We start from the raw sequence: 22,678 nt of genomic DNA, 5'->3' as shown, positions 1-22,678 counted from the left end.
CCCTGGGAATAGCATGTAAAGGTAAAATTAATCGGTGAAATCTAAACTAACGATTTTTGACATACTTACGATTACTAATGGGGTTTTCGAAACGGAGATGGATCACTTTCTCAATTGCTCTTCCTCGTTGCTAGCCTACAACAGTGATGAAGTCGCAGTAAATAGTTTTCTGCTGAAAGAAACATGCATATAGTTATAGTTCTCTAGGTCAAATTTCACCATTACTTTTAGAATAAATCACACATGCATTTTTAAACCGATTATTCAACCTAGGAGTATATTTACGTGAATTTCATCCTCCTTAGCTCAATCTCGTTAGTTCGTAGTACTTTACCAAGTAGGAAATCTCGTTTAAATTATATGAACGGGATGGCATTTAATGAATTCAGTTTCCAAGGACCGGATTCAGGAAATAACTGATTGATGTTTAAGTACTCATTTATAAGTGATCAATTCGGCGGTTTAACTGAGAGGAGTTAACTAATTTGTATGAGAAAAATCATCCGAAGTCCAATTCTTCCTTCATTATGCATTTTAGCCAGACGTATGTGAGGAATGAGAGCGAAAATGAAGCCTTAACCATTCTTGAATTCAATAATCAATTCAAGGCATTTACTTGTGAAGTTAATATTTCCCGAAAATCTTGCTTAAACGAGAATATTCAAAGTAAGTGGCAAGTTAGAACACCACATGCGCTTCCCGCAGTTCTCCTGCAAATCGAAGAAATGACGTGCGAGTTCCACATGGACGGATTCGGTGTTGTCATTTGAACACTTGGCAGGTCGTGTGAATTGCACTTTGAAACAGCCTCTAAATCATTTTCAAGATAATTGCTTGTTTGAAATTGATGCTCTCGTGAGATAAATTAAGAAAAATTTTCATCTTGCACCATTCAAACTTAACTTCATTTTAGTAAATGTAATTTGTCGGAACTTGCGGTGTACACACGGTCCCTGTTAGATGTAACTGGGCAATCGGTTCAATTTTTATATGCTGCTTTATTAATCAGCCTTCTCCGTTTATGCTCAACCTTCGTCCGTTATGCGGCCTATTACTTTGGTGTTTCTGGTAGCTTGTATCAATTATGTATGTGCTTCGTCGCTAGAAGTCGTCTCTGATGATGAATTAACCAACTTGATACGTGGAGAGAAATACGTTATCGTATTATTTAGTAAGTATGCTGTATATGTACTCACAATGTTGAATGTTGCTTATACCAAATACTTGACGTAATTTTGTTTCAGCTAAGAATGACTGTGATGCCTGCGATAATTTGGAAAACGAGCTCATTGGTTTGCGGGAAGACTTAGTTGACTCGCTGAATGCCTGGGTTGTTAAGGCTATCAATAGTCCTTTGGTACGTCTCTACAACCCTTCGAAGGAGCCCGCTTTGGTGTTTTTTAGGCACGGCATTCCCCTCCTTTATGATGGTAAACCATAATGTGGTTATGGTTTTTCTAAAGCCTCAAAACGTTTACCCGCCCTATTTAAACAAACGTGTTGTATTTGTGCCCAATAGGTCCGGCAAACGAAGAGGAAATACATGATAACTTTGTCTCAAATAAAGAACCTGTTGTTAAAGAATTATACGATGACAATTTTGAGCATTTAACGCAAGTCGCAACAGGAGCCACCACAGGCGACTGGTTTATTATGTTGTGAGTATGGTTTATTTGCAAAGTAAAATCAATTAGATTATGCAGTAATGCAGTTTATTTCCAGGTTACTAATATTGAAGATGATCATTCGAATGATATGTTTTTGTCCCTTCTCGTCGCGATCATGGCATTTCGTTAATCGTGTTTAGAATTGTGCACTCTTTACACACCTTAAACTATCTCTTGGTGTATGTAATTGTTTTAAATCTCATTTTATTATTCACTTAAATTTTATACTATATTGTACACCAGACTATGGTTGACTCACATTTTACTTAGTCATCCACCATGTACTACGCCCAAATAGGCGCAATGATGCTTTTAATAATAATACGCTCACTACGAAGTAAGCCCTGCAAGATCGATGGCATGTTCAGAGTGGTTTTTCAGATATACATCCAACAAAACACATGAATTGAGAATAGACGAGCCCAGATCACTACCCAATTCAGTTTAGGAAAGTGTAAACACTAAACCCTTGGTTTTCACATTACCATCCTCTATAATTGTTTAAAATATTCACATTTTATACTAATAATCTTAGCAGTATGTATACTGCCATGACATAATTTTTTTAAATTGTCATTGAAATCATCGTTTGTCATTATAAAGTTAAGTGCAAGCACACCATTAAGTAGTCTGATAGGTAAGGCACCCTAGTTCAATTTCTGGTTTTGCCGACAGATACCTTCAGTAAAAATTCAAATTGTGTGATACTCTTGGGTAACAGGTTAATCGGGAGAACCATTTTAGGCCTAGAATGAAAGGATCCAGCTGCCCCGACTTAAATTTTACTTTTTTCGGTTGTAATGTGCACTGTATCTCCCCCTCAACTTTTGAAACAACATTCAGGTCAATGATAATTGTGAAAAGCTGTATGCTCACCAATTTAAAAATAATCATTGTGTACTATTAATAGATATTATCATCAGTGATAAGTAAACTGATATCAGGGTACTAAACAGAGTGAGTGCATAAGACTCTTGTAAATCTTTTAATCCATTATGATGAGACCACCAAATGATGTCTTTGGCATTACACATGTCAATCAATCATGAGAATATCTGAGTCATGGACATCATGTATTTGAGTGTAGCCAGCCAGTTAGGAAAAAGTGGAATAACCACCTCTGTTCCCAAAGGAGGGTACTCTATAGCAGTCCTGATAATATATCATACTGTTATAGAGCTTCACTATTATTTCACTTCAGCGATACCCATGAACTACTGTTCCATGACAGATTAAAACCTGATCATCAAATTCACTTCTTAGATAGAAGCATGTGCTTATTTGTGCCAAACAAACTGGGTCTGCATTACTAAGCCTTTAATGCATAATTTGCTGATTATTCAGTAGAAAAAATTCCTACTATGCATTGTTAGTTGAGGAAAAGGTAAGGAAACTGGACTGTGGTAAACAACTCTTTCAGAGTATCCTTTCACCAGTTCAAGATCTTAGCAAGAGAAATTTGAATTACAACTATTCAAAAACAATATATATATATATATATATATATATGCAATTGCCATCTGTGTGGCTTTGTCAAAGAATATTTCCCTTCACTGCTATTGATTGAGCGCCCACTGACAGCTTGATGCATGCTGATTTAAATTTCCATGTAATGCATTACTAATATTGACTTTGAGACTTGTTACATGTTGATGGCAAACACCAATGAGGTGAAATCCAACAATAGCAAATCTACGTACTTTCAAAAACTAATTAACTTATTCTTTGCTTCCACAATCGATTTTAGCAAATGTAGCTGTATAAATCAAGTATTAATTAACATATGGTTAATTTCATCTTTCCTCTGCTTACTATACATTTGTGAGCATTTCGTATACACAAACAGTTTTGAATGAACAGGAATACCTCTAGCTAAATGTGTAATTAAGTCCCTGGAAGAATGTTTCAAAACTCCGTATTCTTTGAATTTAAGTTGAAGTACATTGTAACTCGGGCTTTTTCCACTTGTACTTATTGTCAAAGTTTTTCCTTGCCTAATTATAATGATTAAAAAGTGTGAAAGCCATTTCTTCTGAAACAATGTTTTAAAATAAATAAATGACATCAGAAGTGGACGAAGTCAGTATTTCTTTAATCAAACATCATGCAGTAATAGTTTAGTCAAAGAAAACTCCAGCAATGTATTTTCCTGAGTTGAACTAGTAAAATTCTTTTATTTAATTACAGTTATAGCAATGATTGTGTGGAGTGTCAACGACTCCAAGCCAGATGGGAGGCTGTTGGAGCAAGGGTTAAAACAAGACTTAATGTTGCTCGTATAGACAAACAAAATCGTGGAGGTGCTACAGCTAGAAGATTCAATATTCGACAGACACCAACATTCATTTTGTAAGTAATGAATAACTACCTGAATGCAATTCTCTCTGCAGAAATCTTTATAAATATTAATGATTTCCATTACTAAAAAAGAAAGAAAGACTCGTACTTTTCCACAGATTTCTGTGGAAAAGTACGAGTCTTTCTTTCTTTTTTAGTGATGGATATTAATTACTTCCACGAAGTGAAGCCTGAAACAATAGAATATATTAATTATTTCCTTAAAAAATTTATCTTTCAACAAGATGTTATCAGTTATTCACAAGAGGTGGAATAATTATGCCAAGTCTGTTACTTAATTTGGTAGTAATGCGTCATATTTCAAATAGGATTATGATCCAAGTGAAAAAAGTCCATTGAACTAGTTAATTATCTAAAACTGAAATTTCATTGTGTGAAAATGTGCATTTCCTAAGCACGTGAAATAATTGTGGTGCATATATGATCTTTGAAATAGTAATCTAATACCACCAACAAGGCTAAGAGTTCATAGGAAATGAAAAGGCTCAAGGACGAGGACATCTTTGTAAAACAAGACACCTACAGTTAATTCCAACCAATACATTGCTCCCTTTGCATTGTCATTTGAAAGGTTCCCTTGAAAACTATAATTTTGGGGCGTAATCGTTCTTTCGCCATTGTTGGCTGGAAAGTCCTTATTGTTCCATTGTTCCAGTATAATTGAAAAAGACGTTTACAAAAAAATTGTTACTGACCCCAGCAGTGGCAGAATAACATCCTCACCTGCTAACCCAGATGTTGCGAGTTTTCTTTCCTGCCGAAGTAGCTTTTCCTTCAGCCAGCGCTTTGGTGTTGTCATTATTATTTCTTCTTAATAATCTTATGTAAGAGACCATAACATGGCCGTTTTCAGATTAATTCTAAAATAAAAAAGTATATGAATAATATAATAATTTTTAGTCTTCACATTGCATTTCCATTTCAATCAAAATTATTTTGTGGGCATTTGTCATGATATATTGGAAGTTTCATTAAGTTATATCCTTAAAATTTTAATAACTTTTTGATTAATTTTAGGTTTAGGTTGGGAAATATGTACCGTTACAACCTTCCCAAGTATGATGTCTCTTCACTATCATCGTTTGCACTTGATTGGTATAAAAATGCTCGCATGGAACGTGTGCCTGTTCCCAAGAGTCCTTTGTAAGTATACTTGAATTGACAACATATAATAAATAATAGAAAGTAATATGCAAGACTGAATTCTAGGTTTTAAATTACTAGTGTTCTTAAAATGTATCTTAATTTGTTCATCTCTGATAAGTTGTAAACAGTAATTTACATTCAGCCCTTCTCTATTTTAGTGATGACTTTGTTCAAATGATAGCAGACTTCCTAATGGACAATCCACTAATGTGGCAGGGAGGCCTCGCTGGTGTGTCTATGCTTATTCTTGTTATAATACTCTCCAAATTTTTGAAGAAACCACCAAAAAAGAAGAGTTCGGCAAAGAAATCTAAGTAAATAAAAGCCTTAGTTTTGTTCTAACATGGCATTGAAGTTGTATGAAAAGAAAGTTTTGGTGCTTTACAGTCTTGGAAATAAAAACCACAGTGAGCCTCTGCCCATGTCATTTTGTTAGCTCAAAGAGAAATATTTTTGTAAATTTCAAGAACATACTATCAAAATGGCCTGGGACTATTAACATTCCATTTCATGCTCAACTTCACCGAGTCAAGTTGTAATCTGTATTTCAAAAATTTTGTAAGTGTATAATTTCATAAATTGTAATTAATTTATGATATTGATATTAAAACCAAGTCAAGTATTTAATTAGTGTTTATTGCATTTATCTGTAATAACATGTGCAATGACTTAAATGTCATCAACTCTGAAATTAAGTTTCAAAATACCGTTAGGATCTAACAATCTTTCTTTGAGATTTTTCTCATATTTATCTCTGACAATACTGAATTGCATTACATTCTTCGGTTTTTCATTAATCCAAAACTTATCAAACTCGAAGAACAAGTAAGAGTACATTGTGTGAAAAAGCTTTAGAGTAGGTACACAGCTGCAAGCGTTATAAACATGCGTCTTAGCGGTTCCATTTCGTAAGAGATAATAGGCCATACTGGTGATGTTTATGCCAACAACAGCATAAACGAATCCGTAATTGGGATGTTTTGAATGAGAGAGTACATGCTGGGCAACTTTTGGATATTCGCTGGCAAAGAATAACAAGTTTTCCAATCCAAGCAGGCCCATCCCTCGAAAATCGGTGGCAGGGTCATCACCCTGAAAACCGATGTCCTGCCACTGCTTTGTTAGTCGTCCATCAAGAGGCTCTTCGGGCTTCAACAAGTTCCACAGATGTAGGAGTTTTTCTTCGTGCTCAGGATTACTCGAATCATACGGCGTCTTCCGGAGGTTCTCCACTTCGTGAAGAAGCTGCCGGTAACCCCATATTTGTTGAACACAGACTCCAAATGACTTTTGAAACTGCTCGTGTATATAGAGATCGATAACTTTCACTTTGCTCACCGTGAATACAGCATAATTTACAATATTTTTAGCAGTTTCTCCTTTAAGTCGACCGCTTTCACTAAAACGATTTAAGTCCGATATAAGGCGCTTAATGTCAGCACTTCGTGAATTCGCCAACGAGTACTCCACATCTAAGGTCCTCTGGGCGCCTCTAGGAACACCATAACATATTCTTTGTAACTCACATAACTTTGTGGATCTTCGTAAAAACCACTTCAAAATTGGACGCAAATACCAATATATGTAGGACCAAGCTAACTGCAGCATTTCACGTTCGACAACTCTAGCAACTTTATATTGCTATATCTCCATCAAAACCACAAATATGAATCTCGCAGTAGATAAAATATACTACTCCGGCACCAAATAGGAAACAAACTACATTTTACAATTGAATCATCAGGACGGATTTACACTACTAATAGATATGGAATTCATGATTGTGCTGTTTTCTACTAGTTTCTCCGTTCGCCATCAGATGTCGGTATCGCCTTTTGGATTTTCTATTTTCTTTGCTTTTCAAATGAAATCTACTTTCCGCGTTGCAGGCTTGAGAATAAAAGAGTACGTGTACTAGAAGCCACGTTTGGTTGATAGAAATTGAAATTAAAACATTTCACGATGCTTCAGAGCTTATTTGATGATGTTAAACGCATGAACAAGCGTCAGGTAAGTGCAAAGTTCTATCTTGAGATGCCGGAAGAGACTTATTAACGTTTTGTTTTCTCACAGGTGGTGTAATTTTTGCTCTGCTAATAAAGGCATTTTGATGATATTTCGGTATTAGATATCGCCGTGTGTCAGTTAAACGTAATCGTTTATCATTTCTTATCATTTAAGTCCACATACCTTGAGATCCTTTTCAGTATTGGTAATTCTTCACCCCAATGGCGGTATGACTGCCACCGAAATGTCATTTCGAGTATATTTCTGAATGAAATATTTTGTCGGCGTCGGAAACATTGAGTTTCGTTTAATTCTTACTCATTTCGTTTCAGTTTTTGTACCAGCTCCTAAGTTTCGGCATGATCGTATCTTCAGCGTTAATGATTTGGAAAGGGTTAATGGTTGTCACAGGCAGCGAAAGCCCAATAGTCGTCGTACTTAGGTAAGAAAAATTTTTTTAAACCCCTGAAAATCCCTTGAGTTGCAAAATTTTATGCGGAAGTTCCTCCTAAGGCATAGACCAACTGAAGAGTTTGTGGATGCTTGCATTTTTTACTGTCATTGTGAGTTATACAAATGCTTGGTAAACTAAATACAATTTCCATTGTGAAGTTACAGTTTCAATGTACTTATCTTCCTTGTAACCTAAATTTAATTATCGTACTTGCTCCCTAAAATCATGGACGAAGAAGTTGCCGAATTAGCGCAAGTTGTCCTAATAGACTACCGGTGTGAAATATCTCAATATGCCATTGAGAATTGACCATATTTCATATATGGATGAGAACTTATGGTATTTTATAATACTTGTGACCATTTGCAAGGTTTTATAAATTCACATTAAGATTTTTCCTGCATCTTTTTCCTTGGTTTTAAAAGTTTTTTTTCGGCCCTAAACTGAACGAACTCCAAGAAATAACTTGGCCATTCAGTAAGGGAGCACGCACTTATGTGGACATATATACCCCTTTGTTTCAATCAAAATTAGTTAGCTGGTTGTTTTAATGGGAAAAATTCTCAACAACCTATTGTAAATATAAAAAGTAATCATGTAGGTATGTGGTTGGAAACATATAAAGAATAAGCCTGTTATTATTTTTTGCGTCTCTTGGGATTTTTAACTGGGGTTGTTCAACTGTCATTTTCCAGCATTAATATGCTTCATTTTAAACAGCAAAGTTAATTCTTAGAATTTTTCAAATTATGTTTAATTGACTGCTTAAAGTTGGTTATTCTTACAGTGGAAGTATGGAGCCAGCATTTCACAGAGGTGACCTTCTTTTCCTTACCAACTATCAAGAAGATCCAGTCCGTGTAGGAGAAATTGTAGTGTTCAAAGTTGAAGGGCGGGACATACCTATTGTTCACAGAGTTCTAAAGCTACATGAAAAGTAAATATTGCTTTCATTTATATGCTGTCATTATTCTCTATGCATGTGCATCTTGTACTGTATCTGCTATTTTATTCAATTTCATCCTTATTTAAGAAGTCTGCCCCTTGCATTATTTGATCTTTTTTGTACAGTGAAACCTTTTCAAATACAATGTAACCTGTCACACTAGGGCCCACATAATTTTTTTGAGATGTGTACATTTTCCATGATGGGTATTTGAAAGCATAGGACATTGCTGTTATTTCGAAAGTAAAACACATGAAAGTATTAACTGAAGTTGTTTAATTCAATTAAGATCTTGAAAAAACAGTATGCAATGCAAAGAAGTAATTTAAAGAAGAAAAGGAGTTTGGCAATCACAGTTAGTATTTAAGCATTGAAACAACTCCAAGTCCAGAAAAGGCTAGCTGACAGTTAATATATAAAATTATATTTCCATATTTTTAAGATTTTAATGGAACCAATTCACAGATAACATGGGTGCCATGCTGAATGTTTTGTCTATGTTTCATCGGATTATATTTGAGAGAAAAAATTTTAAGATTCCTATATTTAAAAATCTGACAAGTTATTATCTCAAACATATTCTGCCTTTGGCAGGTTTCACTCTGTTACCTTTTGATATGATTGCAATGCAACAATTTCAGAGTATACAACACAATTTCACTATAAATCATCATGATCATTGGTGTCCATTATTTTCATTTATCCCCCCCCCCTTTCTGATTGGTGGCCTAAGCCTCTCGTTTGGTGTTCAAGCTCCATTCTTCACTCTTCCAATGGATACACCATGACGCTATTCCATTTATGTTTGCTAAGGATTATGATGCCGCAATGTGTTCTGCTGAACTATTCAATCTCTGCGTACTTCCGTACTCTTTCTCTTTAATAAGTTTGCTAATTTCTTCCCCAGGGAAAATGGAACTGTTAAATTTTTGACCAAAGGTGATAACAATAGTGTTGATGATCGAGGGCTCTATGCACCTGGTCAACTATGGCTTACTAAGCAAGATGTTGTTGGACGTGCTCGAGGATTTTTGCCGCATGTGGGAATGGTCACAATATACATGAATGAATATCCAAAGTTTAAGGTAAAATTCTTCAATTAAAAAAATGTTATATAGAAGTACAAGTCATCCATTTTTATTTTATACATATTAGATGCAGATTCTGATATTTTGCTGGTCTCAAAAATGTATGGGGAAGATTTTCTCTCCTAGAGATTTAGGACTAAAGTTACAATTTTTACCGAGTATATGTTTGAATATGATCACATAATATAAATTGCAATTTTTTTTCTTACATTCTTACTAAAATCATTGTGTCCAGCTTAAGTCAAATATATGGAAATGAATAAAGGTGATACTCATAAAAATTAAAAGAATTTATGAAAGTTAACCGAAAAAATTTGTAAGCAGTTGAAAAATCAAAATGCCAAAGAGATAATGAAAATTGATCCATTGAGATATTCCAACCTGTCAAATTATGAATGTTACTTTTAATTGTATTTCTGCCAATATTAGGAATGTTTTACCAATTAAATGGGTTGCATTATGTTTAATTTAAATAAGTATTAATATTAGTAGTTTATTAATTGCAATTTTTCTTTCCAGTTTGCTGTACTGGCATGCCTTGGTTTATATGTGTTAGTTCATCGAGAATAGTTGTCCTTATTTTGTACATAGCTGTGATGCAACTTGATCAAGATGGTGTGTGCATCTGATAGATGTGTTGAACCTTCAGAGAAGATAAGTATTATGTGTCGGGAATGGTTTTTAAAAATTGTTAATGATTTCAGTGCTGGGACACTAGTGTTTGAGGAGCAATTTTCAAAGGGATATGATCCTGCTATACTTAATCCTTGTGTTGGATTGACTTTCTCTTAAAAATATACATATAATGCATCTAAGAAAATTACATTTTGAAAAGGACTTGATTGATAGATGGTGGCATTCTTAGTTCTGATATCAATTTGGAAAGAGGTTAATGTGAGATGGTGGGGCCTGTGGAACCATTGTATTATGAGAATAAAGAGTGAGTGATATCAGGCGTTTCTCTATAGGAAAATGGAAGCATCTTCAATGCCATTGGTAATACGTATGTATTTACGGCATATATTTCTTTTATGGTTTATAACTCCAGATTTGCATTTTGGATAGGATTGATCGTGGAGATTATGTATCTTTCTATCAAATTTGTTTGGCTTTGTAGTTGCCTCTGTTTTCAGAGTGACTTTTATCCTTTAAATATGATACTGTTAATTAACTGAATACCACTTCGGCCTTTCTACCAATCAAATACGAACTCTTTTATGTTGTTGCCAAACACAGCCAAATGTTTAAGAGTACAATTATCATGTGAATGCACTTTCAAGATTTGTAAACGTGATTTTTTTTACATCTGTGCAAGTAAAATTTCTGTCATATGTTGGTCTTTTAATTCTCACTCAAAATTATGTCCCATGGTTTTCATCCAAGATAAGTTGTGATATTTTTATTATATAAGTATATAAATATGTACACACACGCGCTAAAAAAGTCTCATGGATGTGATTAATAAATCAGTCAATGGAGCCACTGATTTTGACTAACATGAACATAGATATTATATATGTATATATATATATATGTGTGTATATATATATATATATATATATATATATATATATATATATATATATATGTATATATATAATATATATATATAATATATATTTATATTTATATATATTCTCACCCACACATGCATACATTTGTATAGAAAATTTATAAAGTTCCTTGGAATTGCTGACTTAAGGAAATAGGATACTTATTTCCAAATGTGATGGAATGATGAAATTTGGTGTGTTGGGAGGTTAAGGCAGTTCATTAATAAAATCTAAGAACACATGAAAGTGGTCAGATTTAAGTACAGAGACATTTTCCATGTCTAATGGAAGAATTAAGAAACAGAAAGGGATTTAATGTGTGACTGCTCACTTGTACTCCTTAAAATGTGAAGGAATTGAATTGCATGAGAAGACTTTCAAACAAAATTCAGGTAAAAATTAAGTTTTTCTGTTCATCAGTTAATGTATATTACTTGACAGCTTGAAAACTGTGATTTTTAAATGATATTTTCACATTCATGGCAATGGGCCCCATGAAAAACATTTCTTTTTCAGTATATTATTTGCATTTGCGAAGAGGTTCTTTTACAGTTAATTAGGTGTTCATAGTAACAGCTGTGTATTGACCGTGAGTGCATTTCTCTCTCTCTGCTTAATAATGTGATGGTTGTAGTAAAGATTGTGTGTGGAAGCAAGTATATGATTTAAGAGAATCGTGTACACACATACATGCCTAATAATGGTCTGAATACATTGTGTCCAGTTGACATGTGAAACTGTTCATTTTACTTTATTGTAATTAAAAGTTAAGGAGCATTAATATTAATACTTATTAAATACATAGAATGGTGCCAATGTTGCTATTTAGTGATTGTAGGTGAATTATTTATTCTAGGTTTGGCATAGTGGTGATACTCATATTTGTGAGTGAAATCAAAAATTTGGTTTAACAGAAGCATTGTGGGATTAAGTGATTGTATTGTTAACCCATGACCTGCATTTATTTGCATATGTTTTAAATATTCATATTGCCTAGCAATTGAAAATTAAGACAATAGAAATTTGACAGTTATTTCAACCAAAGTAAAGGAAGTGTATGCATGTAATCAGAGAACAAAGGAACCCCATAAGTTTTCAAAATTATTGTGAGAAATAAGTGAAGGGAAAACTCATTCACACTGGAACAATGAGAGATATTAGTCTTTTCAAGATATTTTAAAACATTTCCTTTAATGGCTGCTTTGGAAAATTCATTGAATTTCTTCTACTTATATAACATGCTTAATCATTCAGTGGTAATTTTTCATTTGCACACTCATTATAGGATCAAATCAGAAAAATAAAGGTTTGCTTTTTACAACATTCATTAACACATTTACAAGTCTGTGATCCATTGCCTAGACACAGGTCTGTGATAAGGATGAATGCTCAACTCTGAATTATTTGAAGATTTTTCTAGCACTAGTTTATGTGTACCCAATCAAGGCATGAATAAAACTCAAAAGAGTTGTTATCGTGTACATGAGAAATATGTTTGTGAGGCTGATTAGCCAAGCTAGCCGGGCTACTGGATATCAGTTTCTTAAAAATCTGCATACCCTGGGTTTCCTCAAACAAATTCACTTCAACCTTATGTTGCATTGGTTTTACTCCTTCTGAGCACTGAAGAGGACACCTTTTGGTCAAAATACTCGAATCTGCATTTTACACCATTTTTTCCCTAGTCTTAAGGTTATTTTTTGCCTTCCTCCTGTATTTTCCATTTGTTTCTTTATTTTTTTTTAATGTGAAAGTCCTAATATTTTGAATGTGTGTCTGATCACTGGAAAGGGATTAATTTCCCCCATACATCACCACACCACTCTTAATATTCCCCTCCTCAGTTTTACAGTGGTGGGAAAACCCCACACGGCTTAAGGTAATATTATTCAATATAGTCAATCTAAAAAGAGGCCATAAGAAGCTCAATTTATCCTTTCCAAATTAGTGATTGGTGGAATATGAATAAAGCTAAAAGCACTCAGATTATGAAGTGTTAATTTATAACAAATGCTCTGGAGAGTATTTTGATTTCTCAAATATATTTTTTTAATGCTACAGTTATAGGCGAAAAGTTCAAAATGATGTAACCTCTTTCTAGTCCAGCTTGCTTGTACTATCAAAAGCAAATATGAAGGAAAGGAGTAAATCATATGGGTATGGACCTGAGGAACAATTTTTTCTCACTTAAGAAGTTCTGTGAATATTGGGAACCTTCTGGAACAGCAAGTTGGCCTCTATTATTTCTCCCCCTTTGTGTGGTGGTGGTAGGATCAACGGAAGTCCTGAGCACTTGAACCTCTCGGTATATTTTGCCAGTGTTTCAATGTGCCAAGGCCCTGGCTCTGATAGTTTTTCTTCTTGTTAAAAAAGAGGTTTTGTGCTCCATCAATTGTTTATGCTTGTCAATACAATAGTTCTAGGTTTATTTCTTAAGTCATTGCTAGTAAACCCTGATTAAAATTTTTCCTAATCCTTTAATATGGGTTAGAAGTATATTACTATGTTCTTAATTAAGTATGTTATTAAATTCTTGTCATTCCCTCCGATAAAATATGCACATTGATATAAACTTATCGTCAAGAACTAAAAAGCATTTAAATGAGTTAAAAGTTAAAACAGAAATGGTGAAATAAAAACAGGCACCATACTTCTTGTTGATAAAAATTAAGGAAAAGGTATTATGAAGATGAATGAAAACTATGTTAATTTCAAGTCTGATTTTCTGTTAGTAGTTCTTACTTTAATATTCTGGGACATTGTCCCTAGAGTCGTCTTCTCCAGTGACTGTTATTGGTTTATTACTTGGAAGAGCTAGAGAATATTCCATGAACTTTGTGATGAGGTAAAATATAAGTAATTAAGTTGTTGAGATCCTACACTTTTCCATGACTTAGCTTTATTATAGTTTCATAATATTTTGGTTCATTAACAGTGAAGAGATCAAAGATGGACTTGTCATATGCCTTGGACTTACACTTCTTGACGTACACTAGTGTTGGTGAAGGGAATCCAGAAGTTGGCTCAATAGCATATCCTAGTTTATATTCCTTGGGGTACAGAAATTACTACATCCTTGAAACTGATGCTCACTCTCTGAATTAAGCTCTTAAGAAAATTGAGTAACTATTGTTTGGACACATTGTGGAATAAACCATGTCGTATGGAATGTGATTTTATTATCCTTTAATTTAGGACTGATTTTTATTAAAGTTCGCATATTTTTATATCCTTTGCGTGGATTATTATTGGTTTTATTGGCATTTCCTTCATCCCCAATCGATTTACTTGCATTCATTAGTTTTTAATTAATTTGTTATTGTTAATAATTAATTGTTTTAATTATGCAATGATTGACTTTTCATTTTATTTGTGTACTAGTGGTCAACTCAGTTTTCATTGAGAAACCATTTAGTCATACTTTTCTGTTGTGAATCATAAACAAAAATCAAAAAGGGAAATACTGTTAGATTGTGCATCGGTAGTCATTGGTGAAACAATTTTAGAAAATTTTTTCTCTGGTAGCTAAAATATATGCTTATATAACCACTGGCATTTTCATGGCAACATTACAAAGGAATAGAGATCATAGGAGGTAAGGGATGAACACCACATTCCCCCACCAGTCCAGTGTTCTGGTAGAACACTTGTTAAACATCCCAATGTACGCTCAAAGGAGGAACATACAATGAGCCAGGCATATTCTTTTTTCTAATGACAAGTGATGTGAAGTTTAAGTAGGTACTGTATGAGTGCTTCATAATTGTGTAGTATTCTGTCATCTTCTGTTCTGCATCATATTTAAGTCTAGCTGAATGTTTCAAGAATGCTAAATTAGGGTTTTTAATGTCAATGTTGTACAAGATAATTTTTTTATATCTTTTGGTACTTTCCCTTCCTCTGAAAAATATTCTACAGTCTTGTTTCTTTTTAAATTGTTTATCGAATATCATTTCACCAGATTTAAATTTTTTTTATTCTTCCTAGCTGTTGAACGTTAGAGGACCCTTTAATAGAGAGCAGTTAACTAGTTTGTTGAATACTACCTTGATCAAAAATTTCCCGGAATTTATTCAGAAAATTAAAAATACAAGTTTATTCATCTAAATCTATATTGTCCCCTTCAAAGTAATCCCCATCGACTGCAACACACTTATGCCAGTTTGATCCAATCCTCAAAACATTTTTTATATTCGGTTTTCGGTATGTCCATCAGTGCTTCCTGCGATTTTTCCATTACTTCCTCTCGGCTGCTAAAACGCGTTCCCCGTAATGGTTTTTTAACTCGATTGAACAGAAAGAAGTCACAGGGAGCCAAATCAGGTGAATTCGGTGGCTGTTGGATGGTATTTGTTGCATTTTTCATCAAAAAATTACGAATAATGATAGCACTGTGCGACGGTGCGTTATCATGGTGCAAAATCCACGAGTTTTCTGCCCACATTTCTGGTCTCTTTCGGCGAATTGCTTCACGCAAACGTCTCATAACGCCCAAATAATACTCTTTGTTTACTGTCTGGCCTTCTGGCAAAAATTCATGATGCACTACACCGTTGTAATCCATGAAAACCGTCAGCATTGCCTTCTTTTTTGACTGAAAACGACGTGGTTTTTTTGGTCTCGGCTCATTTGGTGAACGCCATTCACTTGCCTGATGTCTGGATTGCGTGTCGTACTCATAAACCCACGTCTCGTCTCCAGTAATGATCCTTTTGATGAATGTGGGATCGGATTCAGCCTCGCAAATCATGTCTTTTGCGACGTCAACACGGTCTCTTTTTTGCATGAAATTGAGGTCTTTTGGAACCAACTTTGCTGCTACACGACGGAAACCCAAATCATTAACCACAATGTCTTGGGCGGATCCATAGGCAATGTTCAAGTCCTCCGCTATTTCTCTGATGGTTAATTTGCGGTTATTGACCAACATTTCTTTTACTTTATCAATTTTTTCACCGACTTTCGATGTCGATGGTCTGCCACTGCGTTCATCATCTTCGATTGACTCACGACCACTTCTGAACCGCTCGTGCCACTGGTAAACGACCGTTTTTTTTAGAGAATCGTTGCCGAAACACTTTTCCAACATTTCCAACGTCCGTGCGCCACTTAATCCGTTTTTTACGCAAAATTTATACAAGTTCGTTGTTGCAAATTTAAATCCATTTCTGCAATTGTAAAAAATCGCCAACACACACAGAGATAGATGTACTCTTGGCTACGTAACTTTTGCAAATGTCAAGTTATGACACTAAGATTTAAAGGGAATATCAACAACAGATGTACCAATTTAACAAAAAAAACAGAACTCAAATCGGAACGATGGGAGCGCCACACGGTGGTTATTCCGGGAACTTTTTGATCAAGGTAGTAGCTGCAGTCATAAATCAGAATGTAATTGCACATTTTTTGTGTCTGTAATGACTTTAATGTAACAGAACATTGGTTGTACTTGTGGTAGTGGGTAATAGCCAACTTATGCAGTCAAATTTGCCTAAGTCCTTCCCTAATTTGACTCAACTAAGCCTAGGGTAAATGTATGAGCTGAGAAGTTAAGGTTGGGTGGGTAAATTGGATTCTCTTAGGTTACAGCTCAGTTAGTACTGAATATTTGAATATGTCTTATTTGGTGAATGAAGGTGGTGTGATCTAAGTGGTTAGAGTTTGGCTTTGCACTGAAAGGGCCCCCAATTTATATCTTGGTGGTGCCTCTGGATACCCCCAGGATTACCCAAGCTGTGCTATTTTGAAGTTGCTAGATCTTTGTGAAACAATAGGTGTTACAGAGAAAAGAACATGTCCTCTACTCTGACTGTTTGAATTTCACATCCCACTCATTTGGGGCATAGGACGAGGTGATTTTGTACTGTTCGGTCAAGCCGAACTGTGGGTTGATTATTAGCTGGCTGTATGATGAATTCACAAAAGATGAATATTTCCTTATTATGTAAAAGCTGTACTTACATATGAATCCAGAGGGATCAAGATGATGTGGGGGATAAAGTACTGGCTTCCCACCTAGAGGGCCTGGGTTCAAATCCCGGTGGTGTTGAATATTTTTCGGAGGTATCTCGATCCCTACTTGAGGTGCTTTGTGGAGGGCACTTTGAGTGAGTATGCTGTCAGTCAGATGGGATGTTAAGCTGCGGACCTCTTGGCGCCTTTCGTAAAGAGGAGGCTAATGCCGACGCCGGGTTTCTCTTCTACTACATATGAATATAGAGTTTATTTGTGAAGAACTTTTGTGTTCCTTTTAGGACTCTATGCATTTACAATTCAGCTTTGATGAACTAATTTTTTAAACTTATTTGCCTAATTTTGAAAGTATGTTGCAACACATTTTTTGCATATATTAAATTCAAAATTTGTGTTTGTTAAGTAGAGGCTGTGTATACTGTTCAATATATCCTAACCAAATTTAGTATAAAAATACTGCTCAGGGGTTCCTCTCAGTGTTTTTTCTCTGGTGTTCAAGGCAACCCAAAAGCCTACTCCTTAATATTGAAAACCATACAATATCTGTACCAAAAGTAGTTGGACTGAGTTGATTAAAAAAAAATTTTTGCCAGAATTGATGCATTAACTGCCAAATCTTCGAAGTAGCACCCTTGTGCATCCACACACTGCTGCCAGCAGTTTTTCCTCGCCTTCTGGAAGGTGATGCCTGGAATGATGCTAAGCTCTCTTGTCACGGCCTGTTGTAATGCTTCCGCCGAGCTGTGGTGTTGTCCTTTCAGCACAGATTTGAGGTGCGGGAAGAGGAAGAAATTCAGTGGGGCATTGTCTAAAAAATTTGGTACCTCACTCGCATGGTCGAGAAGCTCTTGATAGGTCCACATGTGAGTTTCCTTTTGTTTGTCCGAGAGCACTCGTGGCACCAACTTTGCACATACCTTTCTCATGCCCATGTTTTCAATCACAAGTCGATGCACGTTACTTTTAGGGATGCCAACTCCATCGGAAACCATACGAAAACTTATTCTGTGATCCCTGTTCAACAAAACCTTCACTCTTGTAAGATTTTCGCCACTTCTTGAGGTTGGAGAGTTTCCTGAAAGTTCAACATCTTCTCTACCCTCCTGAAACAACTTGTGCCACTCAGAAACATCCCATCTACCCATGGCGTTATCATTATAAGCTGCCTTGAGCATGTCATGAGTCTCTTTTCTGGTTTTGCTCAATTTCATGCAAAATTTGATGGCTTACCATGGTTCTGATAACAGGTTCATGATGAAGCATAATGAAGTCATGTTATAAAGGTTTTACAAACAAATGATCCGCACACCGCAAAGGCTGGAAGTCAACTGCCTCCAGCCTTTCCTGAGACTCCCTTCCGTCGAACCCAGCCAGAGAAACTGTTGTCCATCCATCCAGGAAAAAATAAGCCACGCTACTTTTCGGGCAGACCTTGTACATGTAGTTCACATATATTTTTAATTGATATTGACCACGTACTTGAATACCCAAATTAAAATAAACTGTCAAACTATGTCTTTTTTTCAGGTTATGGTTTCAACAACACATATGCAGACCAAATTTGTTACAAATGTTTTTTTGAATCATAAAAAAAATCCCCACCCTCCAAACACTTAATGCTCACTCTCTTGAAGGTACTGAAAACCATTTTCATATATATTTCTATTTGATATTGTCAATATTAACTAGCTATCAAATGAAAATAAACAAGGAATTACAAAGCTTAAGTTCATGCATTGCTACAAAAAGTGTTTTTATTGAGTCATTTAGATGAACTATTTAGTTTTTACTCAAGAATTAAGTTGACAAAAGCTTAAGTTTTGTACTGGTATTTTCAAGCATAAAGATATTGATGTATGTAAAAGTGTTTAGAACTTATATTTCTCCTCAATAAAAATAAGGAGAAATGAAAAAGTGCAGCTCGAGTTACTAAACCTGATGTGAGTGCTGCTGAAAATGTTTTTTGCTGGGATAACCAGGCAGGTATCCCATAAGGTGGGTAGAGGATTCAAATTATATCCGGAGAGATGGGAGAAATGAAGTACTGTGGAGGAATATGTAATAGTAGGGGAGATTGAAAATGACAAAATGCAAATCTATGACTTGAAAATTAGGAAGAAATGGGCACAAGTGATCACTAGCCAATCCATGGATTGAAGAAGGTATGTTTTACGGGAGAAGGTGAGGAGGGAGAGCAATGCTTGAGAATTGAGTGTCAATCTAATTTCAAGGCAAGAAACCAAGTGAGGTGTTGAAATTGTGTTAATGGAGAATGCATAAATAGGAAGTTAATCAGTTGGTAGAGAAATGCTGGCATCCAATTAAAAATTAAACAATTGTTGTGAAAGGACTAAAAAAAGAAAAATGATTCCAGCCAGTGGAGATTGGACTAAACAATCCTTGAGATAAAGGTAGGATAAATAGAAACACTATAGAAGTACGTTGTAAAGTTACTTTGTTCTTGTTCATCAAACTGAAATTAAATTCTTTTTGTATGATTTAAGACTATGTATTTGTTGATGAAAAATTTTGATCTACTTGATGAGTAAAATCATTTTCCAAAAAAGAAATTATAATTTCAATAAGCCAATTGATTGTTAACTGGGTTAAAGCAATAAATTTTCCAAAATCCACAATGCACTTCTTGGTGTATTTGATATTGCAATGACATTTTACAGGAAAATTATTGTACTGTACACTGTTCTTCAATTTTCCTTAACCCCTTACTAAATAGGGAGGATGTTTCTCCAGTGGGTAGTAAAATAATTAGATTCTACTTAAGTTGAGATTTATGAATCAAATGAAGGACAGCAAAGCTCTCTCGATACACATGACAACGTTGACCGCGTTTAGTATTAAGGAAGTTAAAGAAACCAATAAATAACAATGGACTGTTGAATATCATTATCATCCTCTATCATATATTAGTTTCTCAACCTGCTCTGACATCAGAGGTTTTGGGATTCACATCTTTCCTAGGGATTCCTATATTTTTTTACCCCTGGGTATGCTTGGAAGAGCTCTTTTATTTTTTATTTTCCATCTGTTTGAGATAAACATCATTTCATGGTATTTTATATTAAAGTCTCATACTTAAGGTTCTAATCAAATATTCCTTTGTCTGGTACAGCCTTTAATTGATCTAAGAAGTTGCATTTCGAGTACTTGAATCTTGCTTTCATTTTTCTATTTCTAGCATTCCATTGCAAATAGGACTCGAAACTGAGCAGAATGCTCATTTTATTCTTGTTTTTCTTTTTAATGTTCCACACATTGTCTGATATTGATGTAATATATTATCTAGATCTTTTTCTTTATCATAAGTAATATTATTTCCTAAATACTGAAACAATGATACTTGTTCCATTATGTGGTTGTTTAACACTATTTTGGTTCCAGCTGGTCCCCCAAAAATATCATTGTATTTGTTTCTTTTAGTGGTGTAGGTTAATTATAAAGATTGTATGATGTTAAAAGACATCTTTATATATCCACTTCAATGTTTTGAATGATGATTTGGATATCAGGGGATGGTAGAGTATTGATTGTTGTTTTGGGTGTTGTTTTAATTCAAGGGTTAGCAATTAGTGTCCATTGTCTGAATAATCAGTTATGTGTGTATTAGAGTTGAGAATAGGCTCCATCCTTGTCTTTCTCCGTGGTTTGTGGGTATTTATTTTGTTAATTCCTTCCCTGTGCTATGGTAATACTTGTATTAATTTTTAATGCATAATTGTAAATGTTAGGGTATTTTCTATTTTACATCAAGTACTACAGTATTTGTTGGTTAACCTGGGTAGTAGCATTTGTATAAAAAATGAGAGCCAGGTTTGTTTCATTCAATTCAAGTTGAATTATATTTCTTTAATTAGTTTCAGTTTAAATACATTGTCAGTTCTCATTCTGAAACTAGCTTATTATTGAAGCAATAGATTATCTGAGATATGGGAGGTTTGTGCATTCAACATTTTAATACTATATTATAGCCTATGTTCAGTTTTGAAGTCTGTTCAGCAGTTGAAGTTGGTACATCAAATTGAAAATGAATTACTGACGGAAACCAACAAGGATGGCATCCCATGTAGCACCAGAGAAAGAAATAAAACACAGTAGTATCACAGAACCGACTGAAGAACGATTGTGAGATATGAAGAGTAGATTCTTTGAAGGCACAAGAGAAATTATAGGTGAGAAGAAATCATGAATCACCAAAGAGTTAGTTTTCCAAAAAGAAGAGAAAGCCAGGAGTCAAGAATGAGAAAGATCAAAACAATATGAAATAAAATATGTAAGCTTGAAGGTAAGAAATGCTATGGAATAATGGATTAAAGGCACATGACTGCTATAATAATACCATTGGATTTTAACTTACAATTTTCGTACATAAGGAAAGAAATGAGCTGAGACTCTACATCCGTGACCAATTGAAATTTAAGTTTCAAACCTTTCAAATAAAATTTTAATTCAATTCCCCTCTGATAAACGATGATGTGGTGGAAAGACTTGTGCCTTCTATTCACCTATAACACTGGACTGATATGATAATTGCTGCTGATAGGCTCAACCATGCCAGCCAGATGAGACAAAGGTGGAGAGGTGTACAAAGAATAATCCAACCATTATAATTTTCACTTTTATGAAGGATGGCTACTGTTCCCTCCTTTGGGTAAATGCCAGCCCATTGGTCTTCTGCTTGGCTGGGGTTACTGTTTACTAGGAAACCTTTCATCTAGTGTATTCACTAGGAAAACTTGAGATCCTTTAAGGCAGTCCACTGTTTGGCTCCAGCCACTGAGCAAGCCATTTGATTTTCAGAATATTTTGATCTTGCTTCCTAGAGATGGACTTCAGCATTTATGTGGTATACAGTTGCAGGCAAAATGAAGATATCATATAAATTCTACAGCTAACTCTCTTCTCTTAAATGGTTACAATATGGCATTGTTTTAGAAATATGTGTTTAAATTTGTATAGCAACAAAATATAACTGATTCTGCCCATACTGATTGACATGCTTTGTAAGTAATTCTATGAAACTATTCGAACATTAGAAATGGCTGTTGCAATCCTAAAATTAAAGCAACCTAATCTAATAGAACATGATTGTGAATCTCACTTAACAAATGAGGTTAAAAAATTATGTTAATTGATTATTCCTGCAATATATGTTGTTAATACATGTGTGTTATTTATAAGCCAATTGTTAGACAAGGACAATTTTTGAATCATGATATTTTTGTTTAATATTTTACATTAATGAAATAATTTATTCAGTTAAAAAAGATTCTTTTTCCATTAAATTATTGTTGATGACATACTTGTACAAGATGAATTGGGTCATCTGAAGTATCACTGCGTATTCTTTGAGCACACTCACCTATTTCAAATAAACTTATTTATTCCACAGCAATCTAGCGGAGTTACTCAATAGTTAAAAGTTAGCCATTAAGTTATTGGGTTATAGAATGGAAGTACATATAAGC

At 34.6% G+C, this 22,678-nt stretch overlaps 3 protein-coding genes across 3 annotated transcripts; 2 read left to right on the top strand and 1 right to left on the bottom strand.

The window, feature by feature from the left end:
- Window positions 1-748: 748 nt before the first annotated feature.
- Window positions 749-5,792, top strand: LOC139691193 (thioredoxin domain-containing protein). The gene is made up of 6 exons (XM_071588922.1): window positions 749-1,171; window positions 1,245-1,430; window positions 1,520-1,658; window positions 3,855-4,016; window positions 5,043-5,168; window positions 5,330-5,792. Exons 1-6 carry the CDS (start codon window positions 1,042-1,044, stop codon window positions 5,487-5,489), a joined length of 903 nt encoding a protein of 300 aa, XP_071445023.1. The 5' UTR covers window positions 749-1,041; the 3' UTR covers window positions 5,490-5,792.
- On the bottom strand, window positions 5,792-6,954 carry LOC139691192 (ELMO domain-containing protein 2). The gene has a single exon (XM_071588920.1). It carries the CDS (start codon window positions 6,777-6,779, stop codon window positions 5,841-5,843), a length of 939 nt encoding a protein of 312 aa, XP_071445021.1. The 5' UTR covers window positions 6,780-6,954; the 3' UTR covers window positions 5,792-5,840.
- A 108-nt stretch (window positions 6,955-7,062) lies between these two features.
- twr (signal peptidase complex catalytic subunit SEC11 homolog C twr) lies at window positions 7,063-11,154 on the top strand. The gene is made up of 5 exons (XM_071588894.1): window positions 7,063-7,181; window positions 7,511-7,620; window positions 8,420-8,569; window positions 9,486-9,663; window positions 10,186-11,154. Exons 1-5 carry the CDS (start codon window positions 7,134-7,136, stop codon window positions 10,234-10,236), a joined length of 537 nt encoding a protein of 178 aa, XP_071444995.1. The 5' UTR covers window positions 7,063-7,133; the 3' UTR covers window positions 10,237-11,154.
- The last annotated feature ends 11,524 nt before the right edge of the window (window positions 11,155-22,678 follow it).

This window comes from Hetaerina americana, unplaced genomic scaffold (assembly GCF_022747635.1).
Source record: "Hetaerina americana unplaced genomic scaffold, ioHetAmer1.1.p SCAF_30, whole genome shotgun sequence".
Lineage (NCBI taxonomy): Eukaryota > Metazoa > Arthropoda > Insecta > Odonata > Calopterygidae > Hetaerina > Hetaerina americana.
This window is presented reverse-complemented; position numbering and strand designations above follow the sequence as displayed.